Below are 21,339 nucleotides of genomic sequence, written 5' to 3'. Positions count from 1 at the left end.
AGGTTCTTCAGAATTAGAAGAATAACAATGCCATCATTTCCCAGCATTTGAAACCTCACCTTTTTGGAAGGATCCTTTGCATCATCACAAATAGAATTACTGGTATCATCATGCATAGTTAGAGCCAATGCACAAGCATATTTGTTTGGTATAGAGTGCTCCTTCAAGCACTTCTGTACTTTAGTCAAAAACTGGCTTCGTACTTCATCTGAGGGATCCTGAAACTCACAACATTATGAGGACTGGTTCCAAAAATATTACTTTAAGTGACAGCAAAGATCCAACAAAGTGCCTGTATGCCTTACCCTTGCAAGTAACATAGTAGATCGGAATAACTGGGGTGTGATTTGAGAATCCCACTGCTTTGACAAGCGCAGAATCCCTTTTCCAGCTGCTAGCCTGAGGTAAGCCTTGTCACATTCACTGAAAATCCACAGAAACCAGATACAATTGGAAGTTCAGTTCCTAATAATCAACAGTCCAGATGAGTTGTATTGACAAGACATGATGAAACCCTTGCCTTGACTTGATTTCATCAGAAATTTCACCACATCCTAGGAATTTCGCTAGTATATTGAACACACCATTCACCCTTTGCCTCAACTCAGTGTCCTTGTTTGGAAGGAAGCTTCTGATAAGTGCTTTCATTCCAAATACCTACAATGCCACGAACCAAAATGAATAAACTATAAGAAAGCAATCTAGTAGAACAATCAAGAAAGGGGTTGCTTTTATGCACACTCTAAGTCATTGTTACCAACATTTCTACCTTAACAATGCTTCACTACATAAATCATGTTTGTTACTAATGTGCATTTAGCATAGCACCTTCATAGCCCGATTTACCTTTGTAGCACCATTTCTAACCCAGTCAAAACACCTAAGAAATACTTATTTCTTCAGAAGTGTTGTGGACTATCTCTGGCAAACTTGAATGAACAAACAGCAGCATGCTACACACGAGCTAGCGACAGAGAGAAAGGAAAGATGGATTTTGTGATTTTGGACGGGATGAATTTTGCAATTTTTTCGTACTTCTAAAGATATGGTTTCAGGGTTTTCCCTAGAGATAATGTCATCTTACTGGAGACTGCATCGATATTTTGAAGTCTAAATAGCCTCATATGTAATTTTCACAAGCTTGCTTAATGACGTATAAGTGTCTACTTTTTTGCTTCTCCCACTCCTTGAACACCTGTCCAATCTGAGTCCATAGAAAGCATGAAACATGTCCAGCTCCCATCCATCTAAAACATTGGTGAGATTCTTTTCTTGTCAGCTCATCTTCAGTCTCCCAAAAGGCCTCAGAAGATGAAAGCTTTGAATACATGTACTCTCCTATAATTGTTAGGGATGTCAGTCAAAATCACTTTCTCCACACGTCCAACAACACTTTCCTATACTTGTTAGGGATGTCAGTCAACATCACTTCTCTGCACATCCAACAAAGGCACTACAGTTAAAGCCTGTAGATCTCTACACAGACCTGAAAGAGAACACATCACTCTAGCACATCACATACACTGTTAAGGTATATTGCCTTGAAAGTTTATGCCAGAATTCGCAGTTGTAGGGTATACTAACACAACCTGGATTCGATACTGCACAGTACTGGAAAGAATGAGACGCCATTGAAGGAGAGCACACAAGCTAATTCTTTCACAGCATTATCACTGCTCCATGAATGATCCGTCAGTGCTACATAACAAAAATCTGGCCTACTGTGATCTTCACTACCCTTATTGGATAGAAGGAAGGTGACAGTAATTACAACTCGTCCTGATACTCAAAGCAGCTGCATCCTCAGCTAAACACAACACAGAAAGCAATATCCACAAGGCCAACTGCCAATGTTATCATTGTTGGAGATGGTCAAGAACAAAGCACCTACAGATTCCCATCTTCCCAGAAATGTTTGAGGCTCATCATTTCAACTTTACAGTTGCATTTAAGCACACCACATATGAAGATGTCCCTGTCAACCTGTAAAGGTAATCGCTCAATTTCCAAATTAATGTGAATCATTGGATATATGTGAATCTAAGAGGAAGGAATCCCCAAGGGTATGGTGCCTTGCAGCAGAGGACATCCACCATAAAATGGTGGCAGGGAAGTGTATGGTGCACTCCAGGAGAAAATATTCATCTTAAATTGTTGTCAGAGTCTGTGGTACTTGTAATATATACATGTTAAGGGATTGCAAGAAATTGAACAAATCTACTTCTGAAACCCAAGTTTCCTGTCACTAATAGAAGAAGGAGCTGCTTCAGCAAGTAGGATCATCGGTCTAGCGATCACCACATTTCCTATCCATTAAAGGGCCTCATATACCTCCCATCAGATTCCTATCCATCTCAAGGCATTTATGTACTCCTTTTAGTTTAATTTGTTGTCATAGCTTTCACCACTACACTCCCAACAAATGCTATATGTTATCCTGTTCTTGAACAGCAACCTAACCCTCTGTGCCACTCAATTATAGAATGCTAGAAGGTACTCATGAAGCACTCTCAGGACATCAGCCAGACAAGATGTGTCTCCAAGTAGCTTTGTAAGGTTGTATTTATGTAAGAAACAAAATCAATTTGAGAACCTCTCACAGCAGTAGAAACAGCCTTATTCTATTTGAGACAACACTGAAAAGTACAGTTGTAATCACCATAGCCACCACAACCAGTAGTCTTCACTTCAAAGCACAGAAAAAGTCATGAGGCTGACAAGAAAACATTGCTAACCTTCAAGCGAGCTGTTTCGCTAGCACCCTCATTTTCCAAAGGAGCCTATGAATGATAAATGCAATCAGTTACAACAAAGACCAAAGTAAAAGCAAAATAGTTTATCCTTCAAATACAACTAGGACCAAAGGTCATAGAACAGGGTCTGCTCACAAAAAAACTTACACCATCTCTTCTGAAAAGGTCTCGTACAAGGAAATTCACTAAATCTTCCTCACGTGTCTCAAAGGCTGAGATGGAGTTTTGAGCTATGCAGCCTAAAGACTGTAGGACTGTCGGAAGATGTGTGCCAGTCTCTAGAAGATCAATAAGTTTCTGTACAAAGCAACATCAGCATTGCATATGTAATCTTAAGATAGAGAGGTTAACACAGTAAATAAACCTGTCCCAAATCCTTTCTGTAAACCAAGATATACCCTGTATAATGCTGATAGAACTGTTTTTCCAGAGTCACTCGAAATGGCCGCAAGTGCTTGCACAGCATACTTGGCCTGTTTGCGACTTCCCTCAATGCAGAGCTTTTCAAGTAAATCAACTGAACTGCAAAAAGTGGAAGACATTGGGTAAAGAATGACTCTTTACCATCAATAGATTGTACCTGCATAGTATAAATTCCACTACTAAAAATTACAAAGGGTGATGCAACAGAGTCCTGTTAAGCTCCATCACATGCACCCCCTCCCCTGCGAGAAAAAAAGTGCTCACTTGAAATCTTCAGTGAACTGTCCACGCATTGTGCCTCCAATCTTTGCTAAAACCTGCACAATCCCTTCCTTAACATGCTCATTGTTCTCCTGTAGTAACGATATAACATCTCCTTCTGCGCCTTCCAGAAGTTTAGGGAAGTGACCCGCAAAGACCTAGCAATGATCAGAGTGGGAAATGATCAGAACTAGGATATTAAATGATAACTTATTTTAAAAAGCCTACCAGAAACAGCTGAGTGCACGTTTTCAACCATAAACCTTAAAGACTAGAAAAATTGATTAAAAACTTCCATACCAACAAACATACACCATAAAGATACAAATTACTGGTCCCCCAGTAGTAGAGCTAGTGACAGAGAATTTATCTTGGTCAGGAAACTATATGGTACTTTATCTTACAGTCCAACTATAAGATAAAGTACCACATAATTCCCCGACCAAGTAAACAGTCAAACTTGCAAAGCTGCAATCACAGGTTTAGACAATAACCTCCGTCAATTTACAAACTACAAACAAGATGCATAAATGTTCTTGCCTGGACACAATTGCACAAGTAAAGAACATACCACAAGCAAGCCCACGCTCGCCTCAAGTAGCACATTGTCTGCCTTTCCTCTGATATCTTTTATCTGAGAAAGTAAAGCTTTCATATGGTCCTTTCCAAAAAGTCGGTACGAGCACTTTGTCGCAAGAGTGTGCACAAATTCATACTGATCTTTGTCTACTCTTTCAAGTATGCGACCCTGTTAAACTATAATCAGGCTTCTTTTTATATTACACAGAATTTCAGGTCATGCTAATGGAAGACAAGTAAGTAGTATTGAGTGGTGATTCATGCTTACCCTGACAGATGTGGCCTTCGAAAAGCTACAACTTGGATCAAGTAACACACTTAAATCATTAATTAATTTAATGTCCAATGTATCGCTAAGCTTGCGAAAGTGTTCTTCTGCATTGGCTGATTCCACAAACGACGTCGACAACAGTTTACAAGAGGCCTCTAACTTCTTCCGGTTCTCTTCAGTATCTTCTTTCTGAAGAGCGAACACATTTACAAATTAGTATAAACCACATACAGTCATGCCCAGCCTTACATCTTGAGTCAAGCAATGGATACCTAACCTTCAGTTTCTGCTGAAGTTGCAAGTAATTGTGCATCTCCATTTGAAGCCTGTACAGACGTGAAGCTCATGAAAACTCATTAGACAAACACATGACAGATCACATTGACAAATAAATGGCAGCCTTGATAGTATGAAACAATAATCTTGCACTCCTTAGTACCTTCGTTTTTGAGCCAAGACCCTTTCAAGAGCCTTAATCTCATTTGTCCCAAATGCAGTAAATGCATGAATCCAATAATTCACTATGTGTTCCTCTTTAAGCATAGGTGAAAAGAGCTCTTCTGAAAGAACAAGTTCCATCGCTTGTGGCCTGCAAGGCACAGAAATTTCAGTGGCTACACAACACAACATGATTGAACAGTACACTGTGAGATAATGATACAAACCTGAGGCCCTCACAGCCTTTGTCAAAGCAGCACATGATCATCTTACTAGGAATCCATGAAAAGACATCCAGCTCAATTGTCTTTTCCGGCTCCTCTGCTAAACCCATTACTCTTTTCAAGCTGAAAGTTCTGTACACTTCTGTCAGCTTCCGCAGTGTCTCCATTCTAACAGAGGGCTGTGAATAAGACATGTAAAAGACACTCTCTTGAGTCAACTGGAGCTAATAGGCATCAAACCTCCTCAAACAAGGAAAAGCTTCACTGCCTCACCACTGTATCACGTAGTCGGTCTGCTATGCGCCGTAGAATGTCAGCTGATACCATCCCTGGGGATGCCTTTGCCAGATCGCAGATAGCAATGACCACATGCATTCGAACTTTATCGTCATGGTCTTGAATACGATGATCACTTAAAGCCACTGCCACCAAAGAGAGACAAAATTGGAACCTCGAAACCCCATTAACATTTCTGATCTTGCAATTGCAAATCTCAAGTCCAGTGATGCAACTTACACAGAAGTTCTTCAGACTCATGTCCTTCTGGATTCGCAATCAAATATTTCTTGGCACAATCAACAGCAGCAAGCCTCACTTCCACCGCCTTGTCAGAGAATCTTTTAATAAACTCTGGAAAAAGCTGTTTGAATTCATCTAAAACAGATGGACCGCGTATAGTAAAGGCACATCCTAGAGTTTGAACAGCATTCACACGAGCAGCTACCTTATCAGTCTGCACCACAAAAATATGTGAATCATCCAACTTCAAGACAAAAGTTTATTATCATCCAGAGCTTAGATAAATAGCTTCATACCACAAGTTCTTCTGCCAGCTTACGAATAGCCACAGGGATAAGCATTTTAGGTGAATGCTTGTATATTTCAATAGCCAAATCATAAAATTCCTCTTGTAGCTCACCATCAGCAGTCTGCCCTTCAGACTTAACAAATTGCTTGAAATGTACATCATACCGTGCCAGTAACTTTGCACACTGTTCGAAAACATCCAAAGCAAGCTGTTTGGCAGCTGCTGAAACTTCCTAAATGAAAAAAAAAAAACCCATTATTCACATGAGGAAAAAAATGGTGAAACCAAACATCACAAATGAGAAGCAAGAACTTCATTACCTCCCTTTCTCTCATGCTACACAGCAAATCGAGTATTGGCTGCTGAATTTCCTCGCTTTCTTCTATCACTAAACACATGATGGTCTTCATTGATATCATTATGTTTTCAGGCTTCTCACTGCAAAAATTCCAACCAGCCTTTCAATGACCAATGTGCAGCTCAACTCCAACATGAGCATGTGGAAACCTCCAGGCATTCTAACTAGGCATGAAAACTGGAGGACCTTTTTCAAACGTTTGAGACAGCACTTAAGTTTATGCAGACTGTAGAACATTAAAAAGTAATAGATGACCCTTTGCTGGTCAAAATAAAGCCAAATGATTGTTACTATTCTGTTCACATTATTTCCGTCACATCCATCTGCAGGGGGAATAGTGGTAGCACAGGCTTTGTACAGTGAAGGATAATCTGCGGTACATATTACTCACCACTGTCACCCATTTCCAAAATGAGCATTTGGAAAACCTCAACGTAAAATAACTAAGCATAAAAAACTGGAGGACCTTTTTCTAACCTTCAAGACAACCAAAGTGGATATCATAGGAAAGAGTAATAGATTGCCCTTTGTTTGTCAAAACGAAGCCAAAAGATCATTACTACAGTGTTCACATTGACCAGTCACCACTTTCACTCAATTCATCTTTTGTGCATTTTCGTTTCCTTGCCTTACAATTTCCTTTAGGAGAGAGACAACAACCAACTGTTAAAGAAACGTGCAAGTTAAAACATGTGATCACTCTTGATGCCTATCCTTTTGCTCTGCTTACAGTAGGACATGAAAACCAACAGCAGATAACTATTTATTAGCTCTCTTCACCCAAACTAGTGCATGTTCATCCACAATAAAGGTAATAAAGGTGGGTTTAAGATGTCACCAAAAACTTTCCATTAGTCTGAGAATTTTTCTTCTTTAATTTGAATCAACAGAATAAGAAATTACTGTAGCTTTTAAAACTATATCTGCTACAAATACTTGATAATGCTCAGTATGTAAATTCAGCCTGGAATCTTACCACTTTCAACAGTTAATATTGTGATTCGCAAAAGCAAAAGGATAGAGAGAAAAGTTGAATAAATAAACAAATCAAAAAAAGGAAAAGAAAATCAACCAAAGGGCAAGGCGGACATAATGGCTCCAGGGAATATGTTATAATGGGTAAATAGCTAAACTAATAGACACTAAACAGTGGGTGATCCTCAATGGTCTGTTGTAAATTTGCACTAAGAAAGTCTAATAGGAGGTCAAGACAAAAGTGGTCTGCCGCTAGGGTGTACAGCTAGATTCATTCATTATTCTTAAATGAAGAGAGATGCTAGATATTTGTCACCTAAAGAGGGTTCAAATTCAAGATTATTGAATATGTGAGAAAGTAAAAGACAGCTCTTAATAGCCTACCAGTGAAACTCTGTTTCTTGAAGACTCTAGACCCTTGGAAGCCACATCCGGATGGTGTGGACCAATGGCATGGTCATCATTTCTTGCATGAGAGCTATGCCCGACTTGCTGCTGTTCCATGTTCGAGGGTGAGCGCATATTGGCTCTATTGCTAGGAGGTGAATATGACGCCTATCCCTCTATGCTTGTACAATTTACATCATGTCATCTACACAAGCCGGACATCCTGGATAGGAACCCACAGCATTGGGAACTGACCAATGATTATTAGGATATAAGTGTGAACACACCATAAGGCCAGGTTGTTATGGGTTCTTGTAATGTGAACACACCCTAAAGGCAAAAGCAGTTAAAGACTCCACCACAAAGGTGTGCTAGGATGCGTTAAGGTTTCCTATAGACTGAACATACTCTAAAGGCTAAGACACTCAAGGAGTCCCATTTATAATGCGAAGGTCTCCGGGGCTCATTTGTGCCACCTTACAAGTATTCACCAAACTTGAACTCTAGACCCACTCCATTGACACACCACTATGGTGTAGGTTCATCCTATGGGACATTCACCCTTGCAATTGAAGGTTAGCCTGCCATCCACTATGCTACTGTTTGAAGCCTGTTGGGTATCACTTATTGGCTCTATGATTGAGGGATGAGTCTAAAGTCCATCACTCTTATGTTTCAACTTTCTTCCTATGCTTGTATGGTTTGTCATGTGCATACATGCTTCAACTTTTACAACATATTAAAATGCCTCTTGTCAGAGGCCTCTTATCCTTGTTCCCTAGCTTATGTGATTCAAATTTTCTTTCGATAAGTGAATATAGGACTCAACTGGTGGAACCCTAAAGTGCCCTTAGTACATTTGCACTAAGTCACTCATCACCCAAGGTTGTGAAAATGTTGCACTCCCCCAACCGGATGTCCAAGGACCTAATAGCAGCAGTACAAGGCTATCTTGTTGCCAAAAGCCCCTCTTGCAAAGTTGGGCAAGTTCATTTGGGGTGATCATCTTCAAGATTTAAGGGAGACCGCATCCAAAAAAGTAACTTCAAGTTGCGGTTGCCATCTAATTGTGGAAACGCGAAAACTGATTCACGCCAATTTTCCTTCTCTTCATGAGTAGCAATTGAAGGGCTTTTTTCATTTGGGTAAAACCTTGTATAAAGAATTCATGTTGCAATTAGAAGCGACATACATAAAGGAGGCAAAAAGGCCCTCCCCTTTCTGCCAAGTTGGGTGACTTCATTTCATGTGGTACATTTCTTAGCTTCAATGAATTCAACCAAAGAGAGAGTTCTCACCTAGCTCCCAAGTATAAACATACATGTGGGAAGGAAAAAGCTCTCTCCCCACTTGCCATGGGTCATCCTCTTTCCTCTTAATCCTTTCCTACCATGGCGCTCCTAGTGGGAGAAAGCCTCGTAGTGTCAATTTCTAGGGGTTTCAATTTAAAAAGTTTATAGATTGCCAAGGACACAATAAGTTCACAACCACAATTCCCGAAATTCATCACCAAACAGAATGCAAGGCTTATCTAGAAATGGGTATAAGAGACAAATGGCACTTTGTATTCTCTATATGCCAAATTCAAGGGTTCAAGATTCCCCATGCTCAAAAAATCTTACAAGATCAGCAAGCAAGTCTTTGGTGGTGGTATACCAACAAGCACACTACTCACCCAATCTTCCCATGAAGATGAGCACCCTTTCTATTTCTGGTTGGTGACAAACTTTGTGGACAAGTCTACTTACTTCTAACTTTAGGGACGAGGCACAAAGGTTGGCTACATTTGAGACAACCAAGTATGAGAAGAGGAACAACAAAATATGGCACTATAGCAATAGGTTTGAGGGCCAAGGTGATATGTCTTCCTCGGATCGAACCTACACACGAGACAACACGCCATACCCACAACAAAGAGCATAAAGGAAGAATGGACATCAAACTCGCCTCCCGACCATAGAGCCAAGTAGACTCTCCCCCAAGCTTGGAGGCTAGCAACACAAGACCACATCCTTAGAATTGGCATCCGATACCACCAACCCATACCATCCCAAGGGATAGACACGTCAACCAACAGACTTGAAGCCCTAGAGTGGTGATCACACCATGATGGCACAACATTTTGCCCTCACCCTAAAGAGTCCTTACTGCATTCACACTAGGTCACTTTCATGACCACTCACCAGCACTACTAATGCCCATCCAAATGTCCAAGGAAATAACACAAGGATAGTAATCCAAGGCAAGTGGAGAAGACTCCAACAAGGCAAGTGAGAGTAAACAAGGTCACGTGTTGTAATTGCCCCCAAATGAGGTGCAAGGGCCAAAGTATGAAATGAGGAGCCAATCTGACATAGTGTCATGGCCTCATTAGGCTTTTCATCCCACCAATAAGCTGCAATAGTTGTAAACTAATGAGCAAGAGCTTCAATTTTCAATGTCCAATAGAGGGCACATAACATGGTTACATGGTACATGCCCAACAGAGGGCACATAACATGGGATGAGAGGGGTTATGGCACAGCTCTTCTTTGACAGCTTTTGCCCCTTGAGTAACACCGTGCATCAATCATAAGGGAGTCTTACAAATCGTGAGTTGTAACATGATTTGAGTCTCCATCTAACACCATGCATGAATCGTAAGGGAATCTTACTAAGCATCAAGAGTTAAGGCCATAAATAAAAATTTGATACAGCACCTAATTGAAAGAAAACAGAGTCAATACTACCAAGCCATCATGTATGAACATACAGAATCCAAATAAGAGGATACAAGTCTAGCTATAGGCTCCATGTGCATGTGCCGTCCATGATTCATCATCTGGACTTTAAGAAACAATTAGATAAAGCATACAAATGGTTGAGCTGTGAGTAGCAAGATGCACCTTATCCTAGCCAATACACCTGTTAGATTGATTTCCATTTGAAGCCCCAAGATGGGCACACTTGATTGCCCAAATAGTGGCATGATTGAAAAACATGTTTTCCAACTTTTAAATCACAATAGAAGAGTTAGCATTGATATAACAAAGCATACAGCAATTCAGTTTTTAAAAGGTAGTAATAAAGTCGACTAAATGCAGTGAAAACAACTAGCCTCACCACACACCTGACAGCTTCGAAGAAAGTCTGGAACATTTCATAAATGAGGTCAACGCATTCCAGGTCCAACATTACAACACAGGACCTGATTTTAGCCACCATCTCTAAAATGCCCACTCTCTTGTCAAAATATGGGCTAGAAGGATCAATCAAACCCTTGAAAGTTGCAACAATAAGGGCAAATATCTCCTGAAGCAGAATAAAAAAGTCAGTCTCAGGCATAAGAATCTTGCTTCTCATTGTTATCAAAATGAAAGCTGTAACCATGAGAAAGGACAGTAGACCATTACCCTCAGCACATCATCACTGTAAGGGGCCTCAGGAGCCACAATTCTCATTACTTCACTTAAACATGCTGCAACCCACAACCTGATGTCTTCTTCCTTGTGATTAAGTAGCTCTGGTTTGACCAAGGCATCAATCAATGGTTGCATGGCTGAAAGTATATGTTCTGGAGGTGATTGAGAAACATCTGAAAGTACAGCTGAAGCTTTCTGGCAAGATAGGTTTTTAAAAAAAAGGTGAGGTTAGTTTTTACTTCACTCTACGACCAGAAAGGTACCACTGTCAAAAAGCAATGTTGCAAGTCTAAACATGGTAATGCTAGAAGAAAGGAGTGTATTCTGTATGTTATAAATAACACGACTCTCTAAAACAAACTCTGTGCTAAAGTTTACCTAGTCTCTGGAACTATGACTATTCTTTTGTTAACAGAATTCCTCCCTATGAGCCATACGCAGCAGTTTTTAAGAGCCACACACAGCAATGTGTAGATCATATATTTTCGAGTGTTACCAAGCAAACCCCTCTAGGAGTGGGCACTCTTAAACAAGCCCCAAGTAGTATTTTTAATAGTATGGATAAAGTTGTGTGAATATAGATGGTAGAATAGTATGGAGAAAGTTGTGTGAATATAGATGGTAGAGTGTGTCTCAGTGCTAATAGCAGATTTCCCACAGAGTGATTCTTGAATGTGATTCCTAAAAAATCTAGCTTTGACCTTGTACTCAGATAAATCACTCAAGAGTCAGGTTTGTTTGTCCTGTTTATTCCAGCTGCTCGACAGTATTTTACTTTAGTCATTCACTTTCTTAGTCTAACTCTACAGACAAACACCAAGAAAGAACCCAAGTGATGAGCTATGCCATATGGGAAGAACAGTGAAACTCAGCCACAACATAGCAAGAAATCTGCTTGTTTAATAACAGTCCAAAACTCCAAAGGGACCCAAAATCTGATCAACGTCTGCAGCTCATCCTTGCTATTTTTTGAAACAGAAAAATCACATGCATGAGCGACCATTGGGCAAGTCCAAGCCAGGAAATAACCTAATCCCATCAGCATATGTGATGCTTTTGCTGTTGAGAAAGCCCAAGCCTGCATTATTTTTATTTTATTTTTTTAAACCAGAGGACATGAAAGGCAAACTATGGGGATTAGAAGGACATCCCTGTCTGGTCACTCTGCTGAATTCAAAAGATACATGTGGCACTGCTGTCAAATATTAATAGTAAATCACACCAGCCATATCATGAAACCCATAGTTTGAAACACTCCTGATGTATATCAACCTTCAACAATTCAGATCTTGATTCATGTACTTGAAACATTCTGCATGTCCATAATACGGAGTCCATATCCCAATCTAAGTAACTGCAAAGATAGTTGATAGCTTTTTTGTCTCAATTTCTAAATTGCTGGAGCTGAATGCAACTTAACTACTGAGGCATTTGATTTTCCAGTTTAAGATTTAGACAGAGACCCAGTGAGTGGCTGTTACACTTCGGCAAGCTGTTTTCTTTCTTCTGCTCCAAGCAATACACCCTCACCCGGAGGTTGTCCAGAACTGTCAAATTCCTCCTAGTTGTGCTCAAAGCTGATAACTATGATAACTAGAAGAGGAGGGCAACTTTTTAACAAACCTCAAAAAAAGAAATGTGCACAGCCCACTAGAACATGAGCAAATTCACACATGAACTGACTCGTCTGCTAACACACACTCTCTCCGTTTATGGGTGATTTGGGACAATAGCTCATCATAGTACATAGAACAATGTACCATTAGATAGGACCATGGTACCCAAGCAATAGGTGTGAAAACCACCACCAAGGTGCCTCAAGAGAACCTAATGTCAATGTTGATCATGACAACTCCCAAAAACAAAAAGGAATCATAGCATCACTCTAAGTCTGTCAACACTGCCCATGATGTAGCACACGTGACCAAACTATCACCCATGCACCAATGCAATGACCATGGATTTCCCATCTTTGGCCAAACCACCAAAGTGTCCCCTTATGTGAGCTTGAACTGGGAGACAATCCCACTCTCTATCAAACAACTCATCATGAACCTAGATCTCAATCCCAACTCCATGATTTCAAACTGCGTAACTTCAAAGATGCATCAAAGAAAACCCCTCTCTAGATCCTATGTACCTATATAGAAGTATAGATGAGGCCTGACTATCCCACCTCACCACCCCCTCATACTCCCCGTCTGACACTAGAGAGTTGTGAGGGATGACTTGGTGCCTGCATGACTTGAACTAGCAAGCAAGGGAGATCCCTACAACCATCATCGAGGTTGTAGGTCGGAGCCTAAACCTAGACCTACAGATGATGAGGACTCATCGATAGAGTTGAAACTGTTCTACTTTGTTTGCTCCTTTTGCAAAGTTACTAATGTCTTGCAATCTTTTCAGAAATGTCCCTTCCTTCCACAATAATAGCACTGAGACTACTTCTGTCAAACGTCAACCCTCTCTAAAACTAGGGAGTACCAAGAGACACCATGCTCAATGAAACCTGAATTTGAACGCAGCAAGACTCCAAAATATTGATTGTAGATGAGTGAACAATGGTTTCATGCTGATCATTAGCAGCAGAACCCAGAGGAGCCATGAGGAGGGAAATACAAAGAAGAGGACCATAGACAAGGGTTCTCAAGGGATAGATGTGTGCCATGAATACTAACCCACAAGGGTTCAAGCAACAAGGAAAGCACAAAGAGAGTGAATCACCAATAAACAGTGTGGTGTATTGAGCACAATGATCGAATACATAAGAATCCTCTCTAAAGCTATAAGCAGTGAATCACAAAAGCTAATTAGAAAACAAGACGACTAAAGCACAGATATATAAATCAGATCAAACACAACCGATAGACAAGAGAAAAGACCTGAAAACAGAATTGCCCAGCTTATACACACAATAAAGGTAAAAAAAAAGCAGGGTTAGCCTGGAAAAACACAAGCTGATTAGGCAATAAATGCAGCAAGATTGGAGAAAGCAGGTCATCTCCTACCTTGCAAAGGTTAAACAGGCAAGATGCAGGCCATACAAGCATTAAAGGCAGTCATCCAGCCTGCAGAGGAAGCAGATCAGCAAAACACAGAGGACTGCTGTCAAAACACAGGATGTTGGGGCTGTAAACTGGCCGAAATTTTGCAGCAGGTGGTCGCCTAAGCTGAATCAGCAATTGTGGCAGTCAAGACAGGTCCAGACACCAGAAAAGAGTAGAAAACGCAGACCTGCAGCAGCAGAAAGCAGCACCAGCAAAAGGCTGATAGCATGTCAAGATCAAGACCCCAACCACAACTCTGATCTGATACCATGTCAGAAATGGGAGCAGCAATGGAAGCATGTAAACTTGCAGTAATAGTCTGCACAACACGAGGAGAAAAGAGAGACATTGCAAAAGAAAAAGAAGATCACTGCAAAGAGAACTCGAAGGATACTCAAGAAATGGAGTATGTATATCAATACGAGACAGTGCAAAAACAATGTGAGACACCGCCTGTATCCCTTATTATTTGTAATCCGTTTTCAGTTAGTAGCATATACGATCTAGGCAGTTGGCACATGGCTTGGCTATGGTAGGTTTCTACTAGTATGGGAGATGTGGAAGGCCAAGGAGACATGCTAGACAGCCCTCGAGATGGTGTTCCATGGTACAATTAAGGCTATGATAGTGACCTGGGGGGCACTAACACAAGGGACCAGCAATCAGTTTTTGGTTAGCCCAACTTGCAAACTACCCCTACACCATATATGGAACTACTCTAAATAGATATGCACCAACTCACATTTGTACTCACTAATAGTTCTAGGGATGGCCTCCAAAGAATATCGACAACCTAGAGACCTAGAAAAATGCACATTCTTGTGAGTCCTAATAAACAAATAATCTTGCACCTCATGGGCACGTTTTAGCTGCAATCCCTTACCTCTCTAATTGTGGAAACTCTTAAAAAACATACTTTACAATAATGGATCTCATACTAAAGATCTGTAAGGGGTAGGTAGCCTCATCTCACTATCTACAAATTTCATTACTATATAATCAATATAAACCAGAAAAATAAAACATAACAACGAACTTGTCAAGACTCTCATCAATCTTTGGCTAAAAGATTTGGATTTCTTGCATACCTACAATTGCAGTCTAGAAAACATAACAATGCTCCTATTACTTTGATGTACCATAAAGCCACTCCATTCAAGGAGCTCTTCAAACCATGAAAATACTACAAGCCCTCAATTTTCCACACCAAGGCCATCACATTGTCCACCTCCCTCATCAAAACTCCTATGACACTTGCCATTGAACTTCTAAATGTAGACCATGCATGTCTACTCCTTGGGCAAAATAATATTAAAAGCCCACTAGCATGGACCCAAAAGTTGCTAGTGCACCTCTCCAAACCACATCAAAACAATTTTTTAATGAAAAAATTCTGATAGAAATCTCCTATAGGATTTGAGCTTGTCTCAAAGGTCAACCATGGGGTGAGCGCCTAACTCTCAATGAGTGGGTGCTCCAATCACATTAGGAGCCTTCACATCAAAATATTATTGACAAAAAGAATATCATTCCAATCTTTTCACATGTCACTTGAGGTTTGCAACCTGCAAGGTTATTTCTTGCCAAAAAACACCCCCTTCCTGCAAGTTCCCTTGGACCTAATATCACCAGCCATTACATAGCTGCCATGGTGCCCTTAGACCATATTAAAAGTCGAACAAGCAAATATTTGGTGCCATGACCAATCTTCACCCCCTTTTACATCACCTAGATCCTAACAAATAGATCAAGGGGGATACCATGAGGGGAGGAAGGAAGTTTTTTGGGTTTATTGGGGTTGTTTTCTTTTCTTTTCTTTTTTTGTGTTGGTTTTTTTTCACTTAGTGCCTAGGATACTAGGGGCAGCAACTGCATTTAATGACAATTTAAATACCTAGGGAGCCCGGATCATGGATCATGGATCTAAGGAACACATACCCCATGAGATGGCCTACAAAACCCCCCTCCATGAAATGGGTGGACTAATCTAGAAACAATAACAAAATCCTAGAAAAAACAAGATATGTGATTATGGTTGCACATGTTCGTCTTGATGGATATAGCAACCTATGACAATATAATGAATAGCAAATCATGTTTTAGAAGGTATCATGAGTAGAATAATAGCTTGAAACTCTGATGGAGGAATAGCCTTCATAAAAGATCTGTCAAAATGTCTCTTGAATAATCAGCCCAATCACAATCCACAAATCCATACATAAGCTAAGAAACAACCTTGAAAAAAAGGCTTAAATCCTTGGTGTCCTTGAGGTAAGTGAAGACACTCTTCGTTGTTTGCCAATGATTCACAAAAGGGCTGTTAGTTATGATGCTTGATTGGGGAATTGAATGCTTTGCCGTTGATGAAAACATGCCCCTCTCAATGGTGAAAAATTGGGAAGCCATAGGTGGGTGAAGAGCTCCAACATAAATGACAACAAGTGGTTGCTGGAAATAATCCTGTAATGCTGCAATTTGGACAGCATTGATCCCAATAATAAACAAATCATCAATATATGGAATAAAAATCAGCAAATCTGAAACAAGGAACATGTGTCATAAAAAGACACTTGTTGAAGGAGCCCGATCAAGAGAAATTTCAGCATGCCATTGATCTTAAGTATTAGGACAATAAAGTCCCAATGTGAGAGTGCCAATCAATACAATAGAAGAAGGTATCCGACCATCACAAACCGCACACCGAGGGCCATCAAAGGGGCAACGAAAGTCCGAAGTAACAATGTCTAAGATAAAAAGAAGGTCCTTCTTAATGCCTCACACATAGAGGACATTCTGTAACGTCATGGAAGTGCCAGAAATAGTATTAACTTACACAGTACCAATGCCTTCAATTGCATGAGGCATTGTTTGCACATGTGACTATTTTTCCCTTAGGTATATGAGAAATGGATGAGAATAATCCTCGACAAGAAGTGAGATGCTTAGACACACCACTGTCAAAATACCAAGTAAAAGCTGCACTAGTCAAAATACAAAGTAGAAGCCACATCAATGATAAGAGAACAAGTATCATGTACAGAAGGATTATAGGAGGTTGGAAGTCTCATTGTTGAACTCCTTTTTCTTCTCCGCTGCAATGTGCTTACAACATTCAATGATGTCGCACCCCATCTTTCAACAATAATTGCACCTCTTTGGTTTGTTGGATGTACTTTTGGAGGGATTGGAAGATAATAGTCCAGCATGGGAAGGTATCTTGGAGGAATTATTTGATAAAGAATATGAATGACCAGCATGGGTATTTGCTGGTTTTGACTAGCATGTTTGTGCGCAATTCCAGAGGTTCATTGCGAGAAACGCTGAAAAGCTACTACTACCTTGGTCAGACAGCCATGAAAGCTGTCACCTACAGCTTAGGACCACCAAAAAGACTACTATCCCCTCATGTATGTTGACATCTGCACCAAAAGGACATTCACTTGCTCCTACAGAGCTCCAAACTGCTGTCGCATGCTATAGGCCTAATCTCTGGTGGTTGCAAATCACTTCAGCAACCTCTCCTTGCACTTTGACAACTTCCTTCTCTCTCACAATGACTGGCATAGACTTCCACCAGCTCCTAAAAGCGTTTTTCCACTTGCATGGACAAGTTTTGCCTAGTGGTGGCCTTCTAATCTCATTTTCCAACATTATCCAACATATTAAATTAATTTTCAGAATATTGATTCTGAACATTAATTTAATAATTATTCTAGTACTCAAAAATTTAATTTCACCAACCAATAATTAAATTGGCTAGGCCAATTTGCATTCTGAATATCCTTGAGCAATTATTGACCCTTAGACTAGCATTAATTAATTACTTAATGCCTAGTCTCTGATGTCATCACTGACATTAGTGGCCAATAAATTAGTCTAGACCCAAATCTGATATTGGGTACCACCTAGTACCTATCAAGCATAACTTATTACAACTTTTACCTTTGGCACCAACTGATATCTCAAGGTCCTAGGTCCTACACTATGGAATAATTAACTTGCATCTCAACATGTGCAAATGACCTTAGCACATTTGATTAACTTTTAATCAACTGCTAAGCAAATCAATAAAATTTCACAACCTTGTGACAAGAACCATAGAATATAATGCAAATTTGCCCAATAATACACCAAAATACTAAAATTTCTCTTCAATCTTGACGAAGGTAGGCACGAACAATCCTATAACAAACATCTACAATGTAGGCAGCCAAAGGAGATCATTTGAAGCAAAAGCCCCAAAATTTAGCAACCCAGTGAAGAAAGAGTGCAAAGATAATTTCAAAAGAGATAATTTATATGCTAAAGAAGAGAAATTGGGCAAAAGCCCCAAATTTTCCAATGAAATTGGGATAAAATTGGGCTCAAATATTGAAAAGACCAATTTTTTGTCAAAAAAATAAAAAGAGATTCAAAGGTTTTTTGTGAATTTTTTACTCGAATGATGTCAAATGTCACTCCCAATCGTGAATTGAACCTCAATGTTCATGAAGAATCCCAAATTCTTGAAAAGCCCCAAGTTTTTTGGTGAATTTTGGGCTAAATTTGGTCAAATTGATAAAAAGTTGCAAATTTACCAATGAGACTAGTGCCAAATTTCTTTCAATTTGATGAAGAATTTGGTAAAATTGATAACAAATTCAAACTTTTTTATGAAAATATGGACTTACTTTGGTGAATTTAATGAAAAAGCCCAACTGACCCAAATTTGTGCTTAGGTAGGATAGACGTGTAGAAACAAGGACCTATGTTGAAATAGTGGAATAAGATAATAATGTGCTATTTTTCTTTTCAAAGCAATTGGACGTATCCAAGTTGTCAGCGTTTTACTATGTTGATGTGGCAAAAGACCATCGGGTTAAAGATGGCAACAATGCTTCTGTGTTGGCAAGTTGACATGTCGGATCCTAGGTAGCAAGTCGATAGACAAGCAACGGCAAGTTTTGTCTGCAACAACGTGACGAGGGCGGCACACTCAGAATGGTCACTGATGTGTCAATGACAAGGCAGCCAAAGAGGACGCGACTTGTTGAATAAGACACACGAAGACTTGTTGGAAGGACGGGCGTCCGCGGATCAACGCTTGGTTGGGCAACATGACAAGCAATTGGGGCAACCTCCCAATTTTGACGGTCACTTCATGCAAAAGTAGTCCACATGTGTCTAGCAAGCAGGGCAATGATAGCGATTGAAGGAGGATAGGCGAAGACAGCAGCACAATGTGCAATCGCCAAGAAGGCTTGAATCAACACAGTGGCAATGGCTTGTGGGACAACTGACCAAGCAAGTGGAGCTCAATGGCAATGACTGGTGACAAATGATAACAAGCGATGACAAGGGTGACGAAAGAAAGCCACTTTAATACCACTGTTGGCCCAAGCATGGAGCAATTATGCAATTAATTCAATGAAAAATGAATAAGCATGAAAGAATTAATCAATGCTCAATAATACTCCATCACAAATGAGAAGTACTATATTAATGAGTGAGAGAGAGTACAATGCTTAAGGTGATCACATTGAATAATACCACACTTGTGTGCTAATAAAGCACAAAGTGTCTTTTAAAATATAAAAAATAAACCCTAACGGCTTAATCGTCATAGAAAACACTAAAATAAACCCTAACCCTAGTGTCGCTTAGTGCCTAGGCCAATAGGGGCAATAACTATATTTAATGAAAGTTTAAAGGCCTAGGAAGCCCGGAGCGTGGCTCAAAGGGCATCAACACATAGCCTAGGATCCACACTCCACGTCATGTCATGCGCAATCTTGGGCACCCACCCATGTTAATGGCCAAGACAGATCAGCCATGCAAAGTCTTTAGCAACCACAGTCCTGCAAGAACACTCCTCACCTTGATTAATGAACACTTTTACTAAAGACCATATCAAAAATGATAAATACTTGAACTATGAAGCCATTTAGAAGGCCACAATTTAGTCCAAGTCTAGCTCACTATCACAGCAACAAATATGGGTAATGCCCATTGCCCTTTGACTAGTACTACAATTGGTTGTATATGTATAGCCTCATAGTATGTCACACCTCACATGCACATGGTGCCTCCATAAACTACCTTCAAAACATCATCAATCCCAAAAACATGCATACCTCCAACACATCATTTGGATCACCATTGTAGCACACACACAGAGAGAGAGAATAAGATTTCATGGGTAGAAACTTAAAGCAAGTAAATTGTGTGCCTACATCCTCTTGCTTCTTCCAAAAAAGTTCCCACTCTTTTCTTTTCTACAACTTGTGGAGTGCAAAGTATTTGTTGAATACATCTTCACCCAATGGCTTACTATGGATCTTGAGGTACAATTCCCACTAAGAGCCGCTCAATCCATAGAACTCTTCTCAACATGAAGAATCTTAAATGCTTCCCTTTGCCACATGAAGGCAAGGGTACTAACGATCGTATTCACTCAAGTGCATACGAGCTTCCCTTGCCTCTTATTGTTGCTTCAACATGCTAAGTTTTTGTGCAATCCTTGCTTATCCCTTCTTCATAAGGGAGATTCAATGACCCACTAAAGGTGTGTACTCCCCATGGTTCAGTGTTGCTTGGAAGTTAGGGGATACTCAGAGCCCTAGTTGGCCCTCAATCAAGGAAAATGGAGAAAGTACATGAGGTGTTGAAACATGAGACTAAGTAGAAGCGCACTCCTATTCACCAAAACCTAATCCATACATGCTCAATGGGGAAGGAACCTTTAACCAATCGAGTTATGTTTTCCCTCTTGGTACTAGGCATCCTCAAGATAATGTCAAGATCAACATGTATAGCAAGCATTGAAGTTTTCATCCACCAAATTTGAATGGTCCCAAGTGCTCAAGACATATGGAAAAATGAGTTCTTGGTGAAGCATCAACACCTCTACCATAGAGACGGGGAATGCCCGTTCCGGCACATAGGAACGGATTAATGCGTTTCGGGAAGTTCCAGCCCAAGAAACGCTGACAGAACGTTCCAACTCGTTCCCTATCCCATTTCCTCCCATTCCCTGACCAACCCTGACCGTTCCAAGGTCATTTCCTATTTGGAACAGCCATTCTTGCAGCTGTTTTTTCTTTTTTAAGATCGATTCGCTGGCTCGCCGGCTCTCCCGCCTCTCCTGCGCCTCTCATCTCTCCCATGCCTCTCGCCTCTGTCACCTACATTACGCAATCGCCCTGCCTGTGTTGCCTGTGTCACTCGCCTACTCTCGCCTACCCTACCTATGTCGCCCGCTACTCTCACCTGCTCCCACTACTCCCGTATGCCCCACTTGTGTCGACCACTTGCTCCCGCTTCTCCCGCCTACTCCGCCTGTCACACCTGCCTTGCCTGGGCCCTGCCTCTCCTGCCTACCTGGCGTGCAACCCACCTCTCCTACTTGCCTGGCCTGACTCCCGCTCGCAATTAG

General features: G+C 40.5%; 1 protein-coding gene across 2 annotated transcripts in view; it reads right to left on the bottom strand.

Moving 5' to 3' along the window:
* LOC148032676 (sister chromatid cohesion protein PDS5 homolog A-like) overlaps positions 1–21,339 on the bottom strand; it is a 33,781-nt gene that overhangs the window by 7,311 nt on the left and 5,131 nt on the right. For both annotated transcript variants that reach the window (XM_087683303.1, XM_087683304.1), the window contains exons 2-19: positions 10,870–11,073; positions 10,587–10,768; positions 6,078–6,195; positions 5,765–5,989; positions 5,466–5,682; positions 5,223–5,371; positions 4,953–5,128; positions 4,727–4,876; positions 4,565–4,613; positions 4,285–4,476; positions 4,009–4,185; positions 3,441–3,595; positions 3,152–3,275; positions 2,901–3,050; positions 2,736–2,780; positions 521–657; positions 306–423; positions 60–218 (exon numbers count right to left, since the gene is read on the bottom strand). In XM_087683303.1, coding sequence (XP_087539429.1) covers positions 60–218; positions 306–423; positions 521–657; positions 2,736–2,780; positions 2,901–3,050; positions 3,152–3,275; positions 3,441–3,595; positions 4,009–4,185; positions 4,285–4,476; positions 4,565–4,613; positions 4,727–4,876; positions 4,953–5,128; positions 5,223–5,371; positions 5,466–5,682; positions 5,765–5,989; positions 6,078–6,195; positions 10,587–10,768; positions 10,870–11,073 — 2,727 coding nt within the window. The remainder of the gene's footprint in view (positions 1–59; positions 219–305; positions 424–520; positions 658–2,735; positions 2,781–2,900; positions 3,051–3,151; positions 3,276–3,440; positions 3,596–4,008; positions 4,186–4,284; positions 4,477–4,564; positions 4,614–4,726; positions 4,877–4,952; positions 5,129–5,222; positions 5,372–5,465; positions 5,683–5,764; positions 5,990–6,077; positions 6,196–10,586; positions 10,769–10,869; positions 11,074–21,339) is intronic.

Source organism: Lygodium microphyllum, chromosome 8 (assembly GCF_053477565.2).
Source record: "Lygodium microphyllum isolate KBCC chromosome 8, Lygodium_microphyllum_v1.1.10, whole genome shotgun sequence".
In the NCBI taxonomy this organism is placed as follows: Eukaryota; Viridiplantae; Streptophyta; class Polypodiopsida; order Schizaeales; family Lygodiaceae; genus Lygodium; species Lygodium microphyllum.
Note: the sequence above shows the minus strand (reverse complement) of the source record. Positions and strands in the feature narration are given on the sequence as shown.